Source organism: Delphinus delphis, chromosome 20 (assembly GCF_949987515.2).
Source record: "Delphinus delphis chromosome 20, mDelDel1.2, whole genome shotgun sequence".
Classification (NCBI taxonomy): Eukaryota; Metazoa; Chordata; class Mammalia; order Artiodactyla; family Delphinidae; genus Delphinus; species Delphinus delphis.
This window is the reverse complement of record NC_082702.1, coordinates 40,099,762-40,118,950: the sequence shown is the minus strand read 5'-3', so window position 1 is coordinate 40,118,950 and position 19,189 is coordinate 40,099,762. Positions and strand designations below refer to the sequence as shown.

At 49.9% G+C, this 19,189-nt stretch overlaps 1 protein-coding gene across 2 annotated transcripts; it reads right to left on the bottom strand.

Moving 5' to 3' along the window:
• Window positions 1-26: 26 nt before the first annotated feature.
• Window positions 27-18,974, bottom strand: LOC132415839 (cocaine esterase-like). Of its 2 annotated transcripts, none has more exons than XM_059998959.1 (15): window positions 18,910-18,974; window positions 18,132-18,326; window positions 12,728-12,932; window positions 11,669-11,810; window positions 10,871-11,004; window positions 10,532-10,790; window positions 9,994-10,092; window positions 9,583-9,723; window positions 9,389-9,469; window positions 9,016-9,160; window positions 8,454-8,591; window positions 7,416-7,488; window positions 6,789-6,971; window positions 3,898-4,233; window positions 27-304 (listed from the first exon to the last, which is right to left on the bottom strand). In XM_059998959.1, exons 2-15 carry the CDS (start codon window positions 18,244-18,246, stop codon window positions 250-252), a joined length of 2,106 nt encoding a protein of 701 aa, XP_059854942.1. In that variant the 5' UTR covers window positions 18,247-18,326; window positions 18,910-18,974; the 3' UTR covers window positions 27-249. The 2 variants fall into 2 exon arrangements, with proteins under 2 accessions (XP_059854942.1, XP_059854943.1); XM_059998960.1 differs by having other exon boundaries at window positions 27-1,182; window positions 18,910-18,973.
• Between the last annotated feature and the right edge of the window lie 215 nt (window positions 18,975-19,189).

The window sequence follows — 19,189 nt, the reverse complement described above, 5'->3', positions numbered from 1 at the left end:
TCTAATATGCCTGGTGTCCTTGTAAAAGGGGGAAATTTGGACACAGAGACAGACGGGTCAGAGGGAAGACAATGTGAAGCCAGAGGGAGAATGCCATCTATAAGCCAAGGAATGTGTGAGGCTACCAGAAACTAGGAAAGAGGCATGGATTCTCTCACATAGCACTCAGAAGGAACCAACCCTGCTAACACCTTGATTTCAGACTTGTAGCCTCTAGGATTGTGAGACAATTAACTTCTCTTGTTTAAGTCACCCAGACTGTGGTCCTTTGTTATGGCAACTCTGGCAAAATAATACAGCAACCCTGAAAAAGAAGAACAAAGCTGGGGAATCACACTTCCCAATTTCAAAACTTACTACAAAACTACAGTAATCAAGATAGTGTGGTAGTAGCATAAGGATAGACATAAAAATTAACAGAGTAGAACTGAAAGCCCAGAAACAAGTTCCTTCATTCATGACCAATTGATTTTCAGTAAGGGCACCAAGACAGTTCAATAAGTAAAGAATAGGTTTTTTTCAGCAAAAGATGCAGGGACAGCTGGATAACCACATGCAAAAGAATCCCTAATTCATACCATATACAAAAATTAACTTCAGATGAATGTAATTCATTCATGTAACAGCTAAAACTATAAAATTCTTAGAAGAAATCATAGAGGTAAATCTTTATGACCTTGGATTAAGCAATCATTTTTTAGATATGACACAAAAAGGCCAAGCAACAAAAGAAAAAATAAATTAAACCTCATCAAAATAAAGAATTTTTTGTGTTGCAAAGGTTACTGTCAGCAAAGTGAAAAGACAACCCACAGAATGGGAAAAATAGTTGCAAATCATATACTGGATAAGAGACTTGTATCTAGAATATACGTAAATCTTTACCACTCAACAATAAAAAGGCAAATAATCCAAATGGTCAAAAGATTTCAGAAGACATTTCTCCAAAGGAGATATAAAAAGGGCCAATAAGCGCATGAAAAGATGTTCACTATTTTAGTCACTAGGGAAGTGCAACTCAAAACCACAATGAGATACCACTTCACACCCATTGGGATGACTACAATCAAAACAAAAGATATTAACAAGCATCGGCAAGGATGTGGAGTGATTGAAATCCTCACACACTGCTGGTGGGAACGTAAAATGGTGCAGCTACTTTGGAAAACAGTTCAGCAGTTCCTGAAATGATGAAACAAAGAGTTGCTATATGACCCAGAGTTTCCATTCCTAAGTATCTAACCAAGAGAAATTAAGTCATATGTTTGCACAAAAACTGGTACATAAATGTTCTTAGTAGGGGAATCCATAAGAGCCAAAAATGTGGAAACAACCCAACTGCCTATCAACTGATGGATGGATAAACAAAATGTGGTATATCCATACAGTAGACTATTCAGCCACAGAAAGGAATGAAGTACTGATATCTGTTACAACATACATGAACCTTGAAAACATTATATTAGATGAAAGGAGTCATACACAAAAAACCATATACTGGGATTTCCCTGGTGGTCCAGTGGGTAAGACTCTGAGCCCCCAATGCAGGGGGGCCCAGTTCCATCCCTGCTTGGGGAACTAGATTCTACATGCATGCCACAACTAAGAGTTTGCATGCCGCAACTAAAAGATCCCGCATGCCGCAACTAAGACCTGGCACAGCCAAAGTAAATAAACAATATTTAAAAACCAAACAACCCCCCCCAAAAAACCCAAAACCCATATATTGTGTGATTCTATACTATGAAATGTCCAGAATAGGCAAATCCATAGATTTGACAGAAAGTAGATGCGTGATTATCAGGGGCTCGGGGGGGGGGGGGTGGTGCAGGGAGGGATGGGAAGTGACTGCTAATGGGCACCGGCTTGTTTTTGGGTGATGCTGATGCAAATGTTCTGGAATAAGATAGTGGTGATGGTTGCACAACTTTGTGAATATACTAAAAGCCACTGAGCTGTACACTTTAAAGGGGTAAATGTTATGGTATGTAAATTACATTAAAAAAAAAAAGTTGAGATTTGGGCTTCCCTGGTGGTGCAGTGGTTAAGAGTCTGCCTGCCAATGCAGGGGACACGGGTTCGATCCCTGGTCCGGGATGATCCCACATTGCGCAGAGCAACTGGGCCCGTGTGCCACAACTGCTGAGCCTGCGCTCTGGAGTCCGCGAGCCGCGGGTGCCGAAGCCCCCCGCGCCTGGAGCCCGTGCTCCGCAACAAGAGAGGCCACTGCATTGAAAGGCCTGCGCACCGCAACTAAGAGTGGCCCCTGCTCGCCGCAGCTAGAGACAGCCCGCACACAGCCACGAAGACCCAACGCAGCCAAAAATAAATAAATTTATATTTTTTTAAAAAGTTGACATTTAAAAATTGTGGTCTGCAAATGCTGGTAAAGTTGCAATGAAACTTGTAGACTCCAGGGACTTCCCTGGCGGTCCAGTGGTTAGGACTCCGCGCTTCCACTGCAAGGGGCATGGGTTTGATCCCCGGCTGGGGAACTAAGATCCTGCAAGCCGTGCAGTACTTCCAAAACAAAACAAGACACCTGTAGACTTTGCTGGTGGCAGTTTAAATCGGCAGAGCAGTTTCAGAAAGTGTTACGCCAATGGCGACATGTAAGAAATGGAGAGGTCTCCATAAGGTATATGAGTTACTTTCCATGGCTAAAGCTTTCATCATGGATATTTAGTAAACAGCTAGTTGGCTGAAAAATGTACAGTTTATGGAAATTCACATAACATACAATAAACCATTATAAAGTATACAATTCAGTGGCATTTAGTGTGTTTGCAATTTTGTGTAACTATCACATCTCTCTAGTTACAAAACTCTTTCACTTCCCCAGCAATACACCCTGTACCCATTAAGCAGTCACTCTCCATTCCCACCCCTACCCCCCTCACCTCACACACCAATACCCCCATCCCCTGATGACCTGATAACCATTAATCTGCTCTCTGCCGCTATGGATTTACCTATCCTGGATGTATCACATAAAAGCAATCATACGATATGTGACCTTTTGTGTCTGGCTTCTTTCACTTAGCACCATGTTTTTGAGGTTCATCTAAGTTGCAGCACATATCAGTACTTCATTCCTTTTTCATGGCCGAATAATATTTCACTGTGGCTGCACCACAATTTTTTTATCCATTCATTCATCGAAGGGCATTTGGGTTGTTTCTACCTTTTGACTATTATGAATAATACTGCTATAAACATTTATTTATACATTTCTCTGTGGTCCTATGTTTTCATTTCTCTTGACTGTATAGCTAGGAATGGAATTGCTGGTCATAAGGTAATTCTGTGTTTAATGTTCTGAAAAACAAACAAGCTCTTTTCCACAGTGGTTGGATGATGCCGTTATAGAGCCTCAGCACCTTGGGCCTGAGCAGCTCTGCCAAGGGGCCCGAGGACTGAGGATACCCAGGGTGTATGTTGGGGGTGACTCTCAGGTAGGCCTGCTCTCTTGGAGGACCCTCAAATGACAGGGCAGAAGCAGGGCACTACCCTCCAGTGGCCCTGAGACCCGGGTAGGGATGATGGAGGAAAGGGGGCAGGAAGACTGCTATTAACAACTCGAATCCCATTCCAAATGCAGGGAAGATGTGACTTAAGAGCCAGACCTCCTGCACTCGAATCCTGGCTCTGCCCAGTGGCAGCTGTGTGACCTAATACAAGTTACTTCACAGCTCTGGGCCTAGTTTTGTCATCCATGAAACAGTGATGATAACAGGAACCAACCTCATAGGGTTAAAGTGAGGTTACATTGTGAAAACACGAGGCGAGAAACCAGAGCCAATGGGAGCCTGTTCTTGTGTCAGGACAGGGTCTCTCAGGGTGTCTGTCTCTCTGCTGGCTTGGGGGACTCCCACTCCAAGGCGGGGCAGGACTTACCTCTGGGCCTCAGTGTCAGGAACACGGCTGGCCGGGAGTGGGAGGTGAGGGGATGGGTGGAGAGTATGAGGCGCTGGCAAATATTTGCTGATTCCAACAGTTGGATGTGCTGATTCAATGAGGGACAGGGTGAGGGTCATGCCTGGACTAGGTGCCAGATCCTCTCCTGGGGTTCCCGCTGGCACCTCGAGTTGGAGAGCCTGAGGATCAAACTTCTGCCAGAAATAACCAGTGCAGCTTCCTGAATCCTCTTTGGAAGCCTCCCTGGTGGGGCTGTTCCCTCTCCCATAACCTTGACACACAGGTACATTCAGGGCCTCATGAGAAAGAGGGAGACTGAGAAAGAGAGAGAGAGAGGCAGGTAACCAACCACAACGAGATGCCACTACATACCCATTAAATTAATCAAATGTAAAAGACTGATAAGACCAAGTGTTGGCAAGGGTCTGGAACAATTGGACCCCACCTATATGGCCGGTGGGCGTGCAGAAATGGAACAGTCAATTTGGAAGACAGTTTGGCACCTTCTTTAAAAGTTAAGCATACACTCTCCATATGACCCTGCGATTCCACTCTTAGCTATTTACTATTTACAAAACGAAAGCATACGTCCACACAAGGACTTATCTGAAAATGTTCATAGCAACTTTATTGAAAATAGCCAAAAAATAGAAATCACTCAGATGTCCATCAATGGATGAATGGATAAAACGTGGCATGTCATATATGGAATACTATTCAGCAAGAAAAGAGAACTACTAGTTGAACCTCAAAAACATTATGCTAAGAGACAGAAGCTGGTAAAAGAATGATTTCATTTCTATGACATTTTAGAAAAGGCAAACTATAGCAACAGAAAGCGATTTAGTGGTTGTGAGGGACCAGGGTCAGGGCAGTGCAAAGTGGGGTAAAGGAACTTTTTTTTTTTAAGATTTTTTTTTTTTTTGATGTGGATCATTTTTAAAGTCTTTATCGAATTTGTTACAATATTGCCTCTATTTTATGTTTTGGCTTTTTGGCCACGAGGCATGTGGGATCCCAGCTCCCCAACCAGGGATCGAACCCACACCCCCCACATCAGAAGGCGAAGTCCTAACAACTGGACCACTAGGGAAGTTCCTAAAGGAACTTTTCTGAGCAATGGATGCATCCTAAAACTTGATGTGATGGTGGTTGTATGTCTTATACATTTATCCCAATTTATCAAACTGTACACCTAAAATGGGTGAATTTGATTGTATGTAAATTATTCCATAATAAAGCTGTTAAAAAAAATAAGATTAACTAAAACTAGTCCTAAAAACTAGTTCTGGGAATCCACTTTTGGGAAGTATACTGTGCATACGCAGTACTGAAAAACAGAGGCATGCATGCCACAGGTGCTCAATAAATGCTTTCAGGATGCGGGGGGGGGGGGGGGGGGGAAGGGGGGGAAGCATTAGCACCAGGCAGTGTTCTTTGGAAGGAAAGCTCCTTCTGGCTCCAGAGTTGGTCATCTCAAGCTTAAGGTTAATGCTAGTCTGCCATCTGGTGGCCATAGTTGGCAATGCAGGAATCTCCAGCCTTCAAGCCCAACTTCAGGAGGCTCTATGGTGGGGCAGAAAGAAGGGGGACCTTCCTCCTGGGAAACCTGGTGCCCAGAGGGTCAGAGATAGGGAGTCCTGGATCTATGAGAAGAGGGATACAGCTTCTTAATAATAGAGAGAAAGTGCTTTGGTGGCACAAACAGGCAGAGTGAACATAACTGGTACCTCTACATATTGAGATAAAATGTAAGATAGGGTTTTTTTGTGGGCGGGAGATGGTGCAGGGGGAATAAAAGTTTGGGGAAAACAATGAGATAAGTAGGAAAACTAATCACGTGGATACCACAGTGAATTGGTGAGTTGGGTGATGCTCAGCAGAGGGGGTGGGGGAGGGGGGCAGGGTAGCAAGGGGAATTCTAAAAGGCAAGAGGAGACCTCCCTGGATGAAGAGGCCCTTGGGAGCCAGCCGACAAGAGTCTCTTCCCCTAGATATGCCTGGATCTTCTGACCCCTCAATCCTACTTCCAGGAAACATCCCACAGATAAACATCTCCATGGATGTGCTACAGTCATGTAAAGCTTGGGCCCTACAGTGTCTGCAGAACCACTGAGAATGGAGACAAACTTCCCGAGGCAGTGACTGAGGAACCTGCCTGCTTCTCCTGGCCAGTGGGCAGCTGGTCCAGGCTCCAGGGACCCATGGACAAGCCCACTCTGAGTTCCTACAAAAAATGGGGTCAGTTACCTCCGTGGGACACTGATAAGTGAATCAGTAGGTTGTTTAAATGTCAATGATAGACGACACTTAATCTAGGGGGACAATGAGTGGGGACAGGGACATTTACATTCTTAGTAGTTGGGAGCCTCAGTGGGGCTGAGATCTCAGAGCTCCCAGGCTCCTGGTATCCAGGCTTCCTATTGGCCATTTACAGATGGAAAGCATGGGGGCCTTGCTGAGAGCCAAGTGTGGGCGACATGCCCCAAAGCACCTTCCTTCAGAGGGAGAAGAGAAAGAGAGTGGGGCGGGAGTGGAGGTGAGGAAGGGAGGATAGGGCCCAGGGCCCAGTGGGGTGTTGAGGAAGGTAAACTTCCATTGGGGTTCGCTCATCCAGCTTCCTGGGAGGGTTTATGGATTGTGTCTAACAAGAGAGGACCCATGGCAGGCTTGGGAACATCATGCAGTAGGTTCTTCAATGTTTGCTGGATGGATGGATGGGTAGACAAATGAATGAATGAATGAATGGCTATGTGAATGAAGGAAAAAACTACTGGCTCCTCACTGGGTGTGTGTGGGCACATCCAGCAGACCCCCACCTACACTCAAGCCCCCCCCTCCCCCCCCTCCCCCCAGACGCAGGCAGTTACAGTTCTGTGTGCTTCTCCTTGGCCTCCATTAGCTCCCGTATCTTCTGGGGTGGGATCTTCGTCCAGAACTGCAGCCTGTGGGCCTTCAGGGCTCGGCCCACTGCAGGCTGCGTGTTCAGCTGCATGTACTGCTCCTCCTGGTTGAACACAGGCCAGTGGGGCAGACCCTCGCCGTTGGGGTTCCTGTAGACATGCCCTCCCGTGGGGCAGTGTGAAGGTCACTCTGGGCCCTACCCAGCCCAGACAGAGCACCGTGACGGGGGTCAGGCAAGGCAGCCAAACAAGCTTGGGGAATGGGGGTGGGGTTCCAGAAGGAGGAAAGAAACTACCTCCCACCAGAGCGTCAGCTCCGCAGGGGACAGGGCGGCCTCTGTCCCTTCCTGATAGAGGGAGGCTCTGCAGATAACAGCACTGTCACCCCCCATCCAGGTCACCCCAAGATGGAATGAGTGTCCAGCACCCATAAGGCCCCTTTCTGTCCAGGAGGTTCCTGGAGCTGGGGAGGGGGCTGCCATGCAATTAAGGACACATCCGCTAATGAAGTCACCACAGACAAGGGGAGCCCAGGATGGGCTCAAGCCCTGCCCTCCCCACCGTGGAGGTTAAAGTAGGAGTGTGACATCTCACCCATTTCGAGCAAAGTTGGCCCAATACTTCATCATCTTCCTGCTCAGCAGCTCCTCCTCCTCAGTGAGTTGGACTACAGAGCAAGAGGACAAGGGTCCAAGTCAGGGCAACTCCAGTCCGGCATGTGGGTCATTCCCCCTCACCCCATCCCAGGCTCCTCCCTGCCATCCCAAGGCCTGGCTCTCTGCCCGCTCCCCAGGCCCTCTCCTTGCCCAAACCCCATATATTCATCCCGGCCTCTGGCTGACCCAACACTGGGCTCATCCCTGACCCAGAAGGCTCCCTTCTTCTGACAGCAGAAGGCCATTTAAGAAATAAATATGGGGCTTCCCTGGTGGCGCAGTGGTTGAGAGTCTGCCTGCCGATGCAGGGGACACGGGTTCGTGCCCCGGTCTGGGAAGATCCCACATGCCGCGGAGCGCCTGGGCCCGTGAGCCATGGCTGCTGAGCCTGCGCGTCCAGAGCCTGTGCTCCGCAACAGGAGAGGCCACAACAGTGAGAGGCCCACGTACCGCAAAAAAAAAAAAAAAAAAAAGAAAGAAATATGAAAAAGAAAGAAAGCAAGGAAGGAAGGAATGAAGGAAGGGAAGGAAAGAAAGAGAGAGAGAAAGGAAGGAAGAAAGAAAGAAAGGAGGGAGGGAGGAAAGAAAAGGAAGGAAAAAAGGAAGAAAGAAAGAGAGAGAGAGAGAGAGAGGGAGGGAGAGAGGGAGGGAGAGAGGGAGGGAGGGAGGGAGGAAGGAAGGAAGAAAGAAAGAGGCCTTTCAAACACCCCCTCTGCACCCATGCCAGAAACCCAAGGTCAGGGTGGGGAGAGGTGGAGGGAGCACGGGTTCCAGTCTGAAGAATGCTACACTCCAATTCAAGCTCAATCTTTCTAGCTGTCACGTCTTGGACACCTGATCCCCTCCTCCCGCTGAGCCTCAGTTTCCTCGTCTGTACAGTGAGGGCAATCACCCTCACTCAGGGTCTTAGCCAATGTCCCATCCCACATCCTGGGAATGAGGAGCCTCTGAGAGACCCCCACCTAGGAAGACTCACTGTGGCTGCTCCCGAAAAGACTTCTGAAGATGAAGTGAACCTCATCTCCATGGTCTGCCCTCACGTAGCTCGGCCTGAAATCCCTGAAGAAGCTCGGCTGATGCTGGAACTCGTAGAAGTAGACAGGGGCAGAGGAACCTGGGGAGGTGCGGAAGACGGGCCGTGACCTGGCAGCCCCTCACCTGGAGCTTTCTTGCATCACCCATGGTGATGACATAGCTAAGTCCAAAGCTGGTTGGAATCTGGACAGTGGGGTGGAGGAGCCCCAGGCTGGAGCAAGGGCAGTGGGAAGGGCCTGGGTTCAAATTGTGGCCTTGGAACTTCCTAGGCTATGGTTTTAGGCAAGTCACTGAAGGTCACTGAACATGTTTCCTCCTCCGTAAAATGGGGTAAATGTCTGTCCCTTAGACTAGCCATGAGGATTTACCACGATGAAGGATATCAAGTGCCGGGCACCAATAAATAGACATGGTCTAGGTTTTGGACACCAGTAGACCTCATCTGGCACCTGCAGCTCTGAGTGGCCCCCTAGCCAGTCTGGCCTTAGTGCAGATGTACTCACACTGCAACTTTGCTACTTGGAGTGCAGGGATCACGAAGATGCAGTCCCCCAGGATCTCATGGAACTGGATTCGGAGGGTCTGGGGGTCCTCACTGTCCCCTATGTACTCCTCCATCAACAGGTCACCAAACTCAGGCGGCATCATCTGCGCCAGGGGATCAGGAAGAGGCAGGTTAGGCAGGCTGGCGGGGCCGGGACGCAGCAGAGGCAGGACCAGGAGACGGATCCTGGGATGGGATAGGGAATCGGGGAAAGGGGCCAAGCTCTGGGCGAGGGGTGCTGCATGCACAGGATATCTGGGGGCTGGGTTTCCCGTGCCTTGGGAGAGGAAAGGAGCCCCCTCCCCATGTGGGCAGGTCCCCAGGAACCTCACCATCATTTTTGATATTTTCTGCAAGTCATCCTTTATGGTCTCTCTGTCCATTTCCTTCTGGGCGTCAGAATTGTTCATGAACTGGGTGGTGGGGGAGTCGAGTTGGAGATAGGATGGGCCTGGAGCTACGAAGCCCCGAGGCCTTCCCCCTGGATGGGCTCCCCCGCACCTGGAGGCTTGGGAGTGGGCCTCACCGAGGGGAGGATCCAACTGTACTCATCGCTGTTTACACCAATGATGCTGGGGACAGGGTGCAAGTCGGCAGAGGCCAGCAGCTCCTGGGGGTGCTTGGGCAGGAAGATCCCGTCCACCAGGCCAGGGATGATGCTGAAGGGCTAAGGGACACTCAAGGTCAGGTTGCAGACAATTTCTGATGCCGCAGACATCTTCCACCCCTTCCGGGCTCGTCCCAGAATGCTCACACCCACCCCAGCAGGTCCTATACCTGCCTCAGCATGGCCTGGCCTCGATTTCCCATCCAGGGCTGTGAGGACACCAAGGTGAGGAGCTACAGTAACTTGCCCAGGGAGGATGAAGGGCACCCAGGCTTGCCTGCCCCACACCTACTGGACCCTTCCCTCCACAGCCATGTCCATCAGTCAAACCTTGCTGATGGCCAGAATCTCCTCTTCACTCTTGTGCCGCAGGCAGTCCACCAGGGCCTCTGAGTCAACCTGGCCACAGGCAGACAGGTTGGCCACCACCTGTAAAGAGACCAGGCAGCGGCTGGCTCATGCTTCCAGGTAGGGGAGAGAGGTTTGCCCAGTGCCCCAGTTGGAGGCAGGTGTACCCCAAATCTCACAGAGTATTGTGAATGGATTCCTACAGTTTTGAAATTGTTCCAACTTCCCTGATGCTCAGAGGACTCTGCCAGGGGGGCCATCCCACCTGCCTAGATGGTCCTGCCTATGATGGGGGCCCCCAGCGCAGCAGTCTTGTGGGCCACAGAATGCACTCAGCCTCTGCACTGACAGAGGTCTGTGAATTCTGACCCTTGAACAATCCCCACATAGGTGGCTGTTTCCAAGGTCCTCTGATGGCAGGGGAGTCCTTGTTATCCCCATTTAACAGAGAGAGTAATGGAGGCTGAGAGGTAAGAGATGGGGCAGCAGGTCTGGGCTTCCCACGGTTGGGGGCACTCACTGTGGAGACCACGTCAGATGAGTTGGCGGTGAAGTTGGGCAGCAGGGCCACGCCACTCTCCATGATGGCACAGTGGAAGAGTCCTTTGGACATGGGGGACACAACATGCAAAGACACGCTCATGCCACCCGCAGACGCGCCAAAAATGGTGACATGGTCAGGGTCGCCTCCAAAGTAGATGATATTCTGCTGGACCCAGCGTAGTGCGGCCACTTGATCCAGGTAGCCCCAGTTGCCAGTTGCGTGTTTGTCTCCAGTGCTGAGAGGTGGCAGGGATGAGGGTCATGGGAGTGTCCTGGCTCCATCAGCCTGCGTTGCCGAGCCCAGCCCCAGTCTCACCTGAAGAAGCCCAGCAAACCCAGGCGGTACTGGATAACGACCACCACCACGTCCTCGAAGGCCGCCAGAGCAGAGCCGTCATACGTGGAAGCCATGCCCATGACAAAGCCACCACCGTGGATCCACACCATCACCTGGCGAATCCAAGGCACAGACACCATATGGCTCCCACCAAGCCCAAAGCCCATCAGCGCTGCTACCTAAACCAACCACCACTTTGGCTCTGTCCTCCTAGCCACGCGGACAGAACTCCAGCAAGACAAAGTGGTGTCTTCACGACCTAGGCTGAAGGCAACCCAAGTTCTATCAGGAAAACCGGGCCTCCCACACTTTGGGGCCCGTCCCACATACCGAAGCCCGGCTCCATTTCTCCCAGAACCCTCTCTGACATGGAAAGAAAAGGGATGTCTCTCTGATCACCCCACATGCATGCACATTAATTACAAGTGTGCTCTATTCTCATTGGCCCAACAGATAATCCATGGCTGGGGTCTCCGGCCACCGCAAAGTGCATCCCTCAGCACCTGAGTGGGTCCTGGGTATGAGTTGGTTGGGTATAGGTCCTGGGTCCCTACCAGGGCCACAGTTTCTGACGTCTGGGAGCAGCCAGGGTTCTGTGACCCTGTGCCCAGGCATCAGCCACCCATGCTGGGTAAGAAATACTCTCTTGGATCTGATAGTAAGAAGCTTCTTAACAGGGTCCACACTGCAGTGGGGCCCAGGCTGATCTTGTTCTTTTCAATCTTCTGCAGAAGAAATGTCCTCCCACCCCTTAGCCAGCTGTGGCCTGACACTCACAGGCAGCTTAGAGCCCTCATGGGAATGCGCAGGTGTGTAGATGTTGAGGTACAGGCAGTCTTCAGACATGGAGGTAGAAGGCAGGGTCACATTCAGTAGTTTCAGAGTCATTCTTTTCACGCTAGCGAAGTCCTGCAGACACCTGGTGACCGTGGCAGGCAGTCAGTCCTGGGGCCATGCTGTGGCCATAACCAGATCCTGGGCCCAGATATGCTCCCAACTACCCTTAGTCCCACTTCCTCTGATACCTCACTCACGTGTGATCCCTCCCTAAAGCCCCTTTGCACCAAGCTACAGGCCACAGACTCTGGGGAAGCTGGGATGGAGCCTAGTCTTCCAGGAGGCCTCAAGCTTATGAGGGCCTTGGATATCAATCCTCCTGAGGATGAGAAATCTTGACTCTGGAGGGTCTCTATGAGAACGATTGGTTGCATGTGTTGACATTCACCACCATATCACTGTACTCAGGTAGACCTGGAACAGGGGAGTAGCCTGTATACATGTGCTGCCAAAAGGAATGGATTAATTTCTCATGAGAAGGGCAGTGGGACATCCCTCATCCCAAGTCAGACTCTCAGGGAACCTCATCACTCCCACAGTTTCCAGTTTCAAGAACATATACACGCCCCTTGGTCAACGGCATCTGGCCCTGTCGGTTGGCACAGTGACTGTGCAGAGTGGGGTCTTCTGCTCCTCAGGGATCTACAGTGTCTGCTGCTAGAGTCAGGAGCTCCTACGAGGTTCAAACCTCTCCCAGAGACACCTCCTCTGGTGGCAGAGATCACCTGCCACAACCAGAACCTAGGGAGCTGTGTGTCTCTGCTTGTCCCTTCAGCTTGTGGAGCTAATGCTCTTTGAGTGCTAAGCCCTCAGTCTGGGAAAGTTACTTCACCCTTCCAAGCCCCTGCATGCTTATCAGAAAAATGCATGTGAAAATCCACCAAACTCAGAGGGAAAACTGGCTGTTTTGAAATGACATGAAATGACAACTGCAGCCTGGCCCAGAGCTCAGAGTACCCTCTATCCCAGGGCTTAGAGTTCCCTGGACCCCCTGCTTACTTGGCTGGGTGGGAGGTCCCATCCTTTATACCACTCCAAGATTCCGGGGGCTCCGGGGGCGCAAACCGCAACAGCCCTAGAGGTGGCTTGGCAAAGGGAATTCCCAAGAAGGTGTGGATCCCCACATCAGTGTTCTTCACATGGACGAGGCTCCCCCGCACCTGGCCCGTGTGCGTGGTCCGCACGGGGCTGGCAGAGTCCTGGCCTGTGGGCAGAGAGATGGACATCAGGGTTGGGTCTCCCCATTTAGCCGCCCTTCCAGACTGTTGATGTCGCCACCTCCTTCCTGTCCTCAGCTCAGCTCAAGGGACACTGAGCTTTACAGATTTCCTGCCTGTAACTCTGAGCCCCCCACCCGCAACTGCCTTCACTGCCCCAGCCTTTTCCACCATGCTCACTGAGGCTCCTTGGGGCTCGGCACCGTGGTTTAGCCCCATAGTTTAGCCTCAAACAAATAGTCACAAATGAGCTTGATGGAGTGAGAGTGTCCTTTCTGCTCACTGTGTGCCAGGTCCTAGGAGGCAGTAGGAGAACTGTGGGAATCGGACAGACAAGATTCCTGTCCTTAAGGATCTCACACTCTAGGTGGCAAGAATGACATAAAGAAAGTATCCTCCAAACAAAGAGTGATAGTATGAGGAGAACTACAAAGAGAAGGGCAGCTGTGTCTAGAACATAAAAAGCACAGCCTGCTCTGCTATGGGGATCAGGGAGGCAGGAAGAGATTGAAAGTCCCCTAACAGAGAAAAAGCTGATATTATTATTTTTGTTTTTTTAATTAATTTATTTATTTTTTGCTGTGTTGGGTCTTTGTTGCTGTGCATGGGCTTTCTCTAGTTGCGGCGAGCGGGGGCTACTCTTCATTGCGGTGCACGGGCTTCTCATTGCGGTGGCTTCTCTTGTTGCAGAGCACGGGCTCTGGGTGCACGGGCTTCAGTAGTTGTGGCTCGCGGGCTCTAGAGTGCAGGCTCAGTAGTTGTGGCACACGGGCTTACTTGCTCTATGGAATGTGGGATCTTCCCGGACCAGGGGTCGAACCCGTGTCCCCTGCATTGGCAGGCGGATTCTTAAGCACTGCGCCACCAGGGAAGCCCAGAGCTGATATTCTTAATAGATAAAGAATTTCTATAAATGAATAAGAAATATGCCAGCTACGCATATTTGGTGAAAGAATATGTTCAGACAGAATAAGGAATACCAGTAAACGGCTCTTACACAAATGAGGAGATGTTCATCTCACTCATGCTAAGAGAAATGCACACTGAAATCTGACTGTGATGTCAACAACTTATTTTGTCACAGAAAGCAAGACAATCAGACATTGTATGTTTTCTGTTGGAAGTCCACTGCACCACATATGAAGTAGTCTTGTCCCCAAACAAAACAAAGCAAAACCTAAAATCTGAATCTGATCAAGCCTCTGGAATATAAATACAAGTTTACAGGCATACAGGGGACAGAGAAACAGTTAAAAGACACCCTAGGGATGTAATCAGCAAGACCCAAACTCTGTTATATGTGGAATCTAAAAAAAATGATACAGATGAACTTATTTACAAAACAGTGACTCACAGACATAGAAAACAAACTTATGGTTACCAAAGGGACAAAGGGGGGAGGGATAAATTAGGATTTGGGGATTAACACAAGCACAGTACTATATATAAAATAACCAACAAGGACCTATTGTATAGCACAGGGAGTTATACTCAATATCTTGTAATAATCTATAAGGGAAAACATTCTGAATATATAATATATATAACTGAACCACTTTACTGTACGCCTGAAACTAATACAACATTATAAATCAACTATACTTCAGGAAAAACAAAAACAAAAACAAAAAAACCCTCAAACTCTGGGATACTCTCCAGAACAAACTGGTTTCTTCAACACAGCAACAAAATTACAAGAAAAATAAAAGAGAGGCAGAGGAGGAATCTGAAGATTGAAAGAGACTCATGAAATACTTCAAAAAGATAGATAATAATAAATATTGGAAAGGATGTGGAAAAACTGGAACCTTTGTATATTGCCGGTGGGAAGGGAGAATGGTGCAGGTGCTTTGGAAAACACCCTGGCAGTTTTTCAAAAGGTTAAACATAGGACTTCCCTGGTGGCGCAGTGGTTAAGAATCCGCCTCCCAACGCAGGGGTCACGGGTTCGAGCCCTGGTCCGGGAAGATCCCACATGCCGCAGCTAAGCCCGTGCACCACAACTACTGAGCCCGTATGCCACAACTACTGAAGCCCGTGCACCTAGAGCCTGTGCTCCGCAACAAGAGAAGCCACTGCACTGCAACGAAGAGTAGCCCCTGTTCGCCACAACTAGAGAAAGCTCGCGCGCAGCAACGAAGACCCAACACAGCCAAAAATAAATAAATTAATTAATTTTTTTTAAAAAAGGTTAAATATAGAGTTACCACAGACCCAGCAATCCCACTCCTAGGTATAAACCCAAGAGAATTGAAAACATATGTCCACAAAAAAACTTGTGTATGAGTGTTCATAGCAGGATTATTTATAATAGCCAAAAAGTGGAAACAATCCAAATGTCCATCAACTGATAAATGGATTGATAAGATGTACCATATCTATACAATGGAATATTATTCAGCAATAAAAAGAAGTACCGAACATGCTACAATACGGATGAACCTTGAAAATACGCTAAGTGAAAAAAGCCAGTCACAAAGGGCCACATATTGGATTATTTCATTTATACTTCCAGAATTGGTGTATTCATAGAGACAGAAATGTTGGGGAAAGGGGAATTGATGTGGTAAACTCTGTGAATATACTAAAAACCACTTTAAATGGGTAAAAGTTATGCCATGTGAATTATATCTCAAATCTGTTATTAAAAGAAGCACATCTACTAATGTTTAAAGTAAGAACCTTGTTTAAATCATGGTTTTAAAAAAGTCATAAATATCATGAGATAATATGAAATAAGAATATTTGACTAGATGTTTGATTACATTAAGAAATTATGAGAGACATATATTTCTTCTTTTAGTAGGACATGATAAAAAAAATTACAGGTGAGGGGCTTCCCTGGTGGCGCAGTGGTTGAGAGTCCGCCTGCCGATGCAGGGGACATGGGTTTATGCCCCGGTCCGGGAAGATCCCACATGCCGCAGAGTGGCTGGGCCCATAAGCCATGGCCGCTGAGCCTGCGGTCCGGAGCCTGTGCTCCGCAATGGGAGAGGCCACAACAGTGAGAGGCCCGCGTACCGCAAAAAAAAAAAAAAATTACAGGTGATATGATGTCTGAGATTTGCTTCAAATAATGGTGCAAAGGAGAGGTGATAATCCAGACAAAACTAAGTTGCCCAGGTCTTGATAACTGTTAAAGGTAGATCATGGTACACTGAGTTTGTTATATTATTCTTGCTACCTCAGATGAGGAGCCCTGCAGTGCTGTATGACCTCGGGCAGTCCTGACCCTCTCTGTGCCTCAGGGCGCAGGGAGGTATCCAGTCAGTCTCCCAATTCCCCTGGTGTTATCTCCACTGGCTCCCACCTCCCTGGCACCTCTCCTCCTGCAGGCTCAGGCTCTGCTTCTGCAGAATTTGGCAGATTTGAGCCTGGTTTCATAATAAAAAGTAAAAAAAAAGAAAGAAAACAACAAAAAAAATCCTTATGGAACTATATTACCCTACACCCATTAGATTAACGTGGATGAATGCACCTGACGACACCTGGTGTGGGTGAGGCTGGAGTTAGCAGCTATTCACATGCTCCACAGAGGGCAACTGAACAATGCCTTTCCAAGTCAGAAGACTCATCCTTCTCCCGAGGAACACGCTGTCTACATAAGTCCTTTGTGGGATGTAACGTCTGCCCATGTAATTCACTGCCTCCACCGACCTTTAATGCTTGATGTTTGTTATAGCAAAAGACAAAACCTGCTAAAATGTTCCTGAGCAGAGGCTAGTTACACCAAGGATGCTTCCTCCTTGAAGAGAAGTCCTTTCATTAAACACTATGAATAAGTTCTACCATGTGGGCATGTGGAGAGGTCACTCCGTGTGTCAGGAAGTGGAAAAGCCAGGGACCAAAAAGGGAGGCAATGTGTGACCATTTGGGTGAAAACCAAGGATGCATGCACACATCCATTCTTGGGTAAACTCCTGGTTAGTGTGTGGAAGGCCCTGGGGACCTAGATGGTCCCTGCCTATAAGCCAGGACTGGGTGGGAAAGGAGAGGGTCAGACCCATCATCTGTGCTTGTCAGTTCTTCTTTTCTGAAAGTGGGTCCCATCCAACATAGCAACATTTTTAGAAAGAGGCATCAGCGAGGCCTCGCAGATCGTGGCGCTGCAAGGTTCCAGTGACCTCTTAGAGCCTGGTGAGCAAGGGGTAAGGGCAGAAGCACGATGGGTTGGGCCTCGGGGTAGTCCTGAGTGTGGACGCTACCCAGGCAGATTCGACTGGGAAGGGAGAGGATAATCAGGTTCCACAGGCAGAGCCCGTTTGGATTAGAGGATCACGCCCTTCAAGAGGAGCGCAGGGGACTTCCTTAGTGGCCCAGTGGTTAAGACTCCACACTCCCAAGGCGGGGGGGGGGGGGGGGGGGTGTGGGTTCGATCCCTGGTCAGGGAACTAGATCCCACATGCTGCAACTAAAAGATCCCATGTGCTGCAACTAAAGATCCCGCATGCTGCAAGGAAGATCCTGCACGCGGCAATGAAGATCCAGCATGCTGCAACTAAGACCCGGCGCAGCCAAATAAATAAATTTTTTTTTTTAAAAGAGGGGGCACAGGAGCTGGAGCTGTGCCCAGGTGCCGTGCCCACATAGTGTAAGCTATAAAGGCTACCAGTAAGGGCTGGCACAAAGAGAGATCACCTTTGCCCTGGAGGTCAAGACCTGCCCTCATTCGGGGTGGGTGCATGGGGTGAAGAGAAGCACGTTTAAGTCTGTCTGATAGTAGGATGTGGTGGCTGGGGGATGGGGGCTTCTGTAGGCTTAGCCAGTAACCTTGCCCAGGGCTCCTGTGGAGAGGGGCTCAGTGGGTGTCAGGACACCCCTCTGGCCAAGGGCAGAGCCAAATGGTGGCGGGAAGGTATAATTATTGTTGTTATTACCCCCGTCAGCACCAGCTCCACCACAAACACTCGCAGAGAAATGTCCCAAATAACTCCCCAGCCCCGGCGATGCTCAGAGCCCCTAGGGCCTGCTTGCGCCTTGGGGTAGTGCGACTTGGGGCAGCCCAAACTCTCTCTGCGCCTCAGGGGGCGCAGAGATGGCGTCGTATCCCTCACACGGTTCTGGTGCTGGAACTCTCCACCGGCTCCCACCTCCCGGACGCCTTTCCTTCCGCAGCCTCAGGTCCTGCCTCTGCAGAATTTGGCAAATCCTACCCCGGTACCTGCCGCCCCGCGTCGGAGCCTCACCCTGGCCCGGGACAAGGAGAAGCAGGACCCCGAAGGCCACGGCTCTCAGCCGCTTGCGAAGTCGGTCCAGCTGCATCGTGGGCTCACAGGTCTTTTTTGCACTACCGACGGACATGCTGCTTTTCACCAGGAGGCTGCGCAGGGACGCATCCAGCCGTCGACGATTGAGTGTCTCGCCCAGGCCTGGACTTTGTACTGGGAAGGGAGTAGGCGGGGAAAGAGGGGTTTGGCAGGAAAGCAGGACAGAACGGGTAAAGGCCAGGGGCAGGTAGGGGCTAGCACAGCCGCTTCCCCTCTGTCCTCTTGGGCCTCCTCCGCAGGGACCTTGAGGCTTCTGCAGCCCCTCCGCAATACCAAGAACCCTCTCCACAAACCTGCGTTCACTGTCCTTATAGTCACAGGCCCGACAAGTGTGTTCCGAGGGGGAGAGAGAGGGAGCAATAATCTGTGATTGGGGAAACCAGGAGAGCTTCCTTGACGAGGTGCACGATCAGGATTCCCATAGACAGATAAATAAAAACGACCTTCGTTCAGAGTGAAAGGAACCGCCCGAGTAAAGGCAGGGAAGTCTGACGGCCCTTCATTCCAAAAACTCCTCCTTGCTTTCGGGGATCGATTTCCTGGGTCCGCCTTCATTCCCCTATTGTCCCTGGTCTGAGGGTCTCTGTGGGCCCTCCTCCCTACTCGGCAAAGGCCGGCCTTCTGAAATGCACACCTGACTGTGGCACTCATCTTAAGGACACTCTCAACCCCACCCCGTGTCTTTCCCTGTCCCCACCTCCCGTCAAAATCGAGGTCACGGTTCTTTATCCATTGGACAAACATTTGAAGAACGTCTTTAGGGCCGCACGCTGGGAACCGGGAGAGCACTCCCAGGCCCAAGGTGCAGCGGGGCCTGCAGGTGCGTCACTGGGAAGTTCGGAAACGCAGTGAACCGTGCCAGGACAGAGGCAACTCTGGGCGCCCGCCCAGCCTAAGGGGCAGGCCTCTCGGAGGAAGTGATGCCTGACGGTACGCCTGGCTCAATCTCAAGACGGGTCTATAGTGCCCTAGCCTTG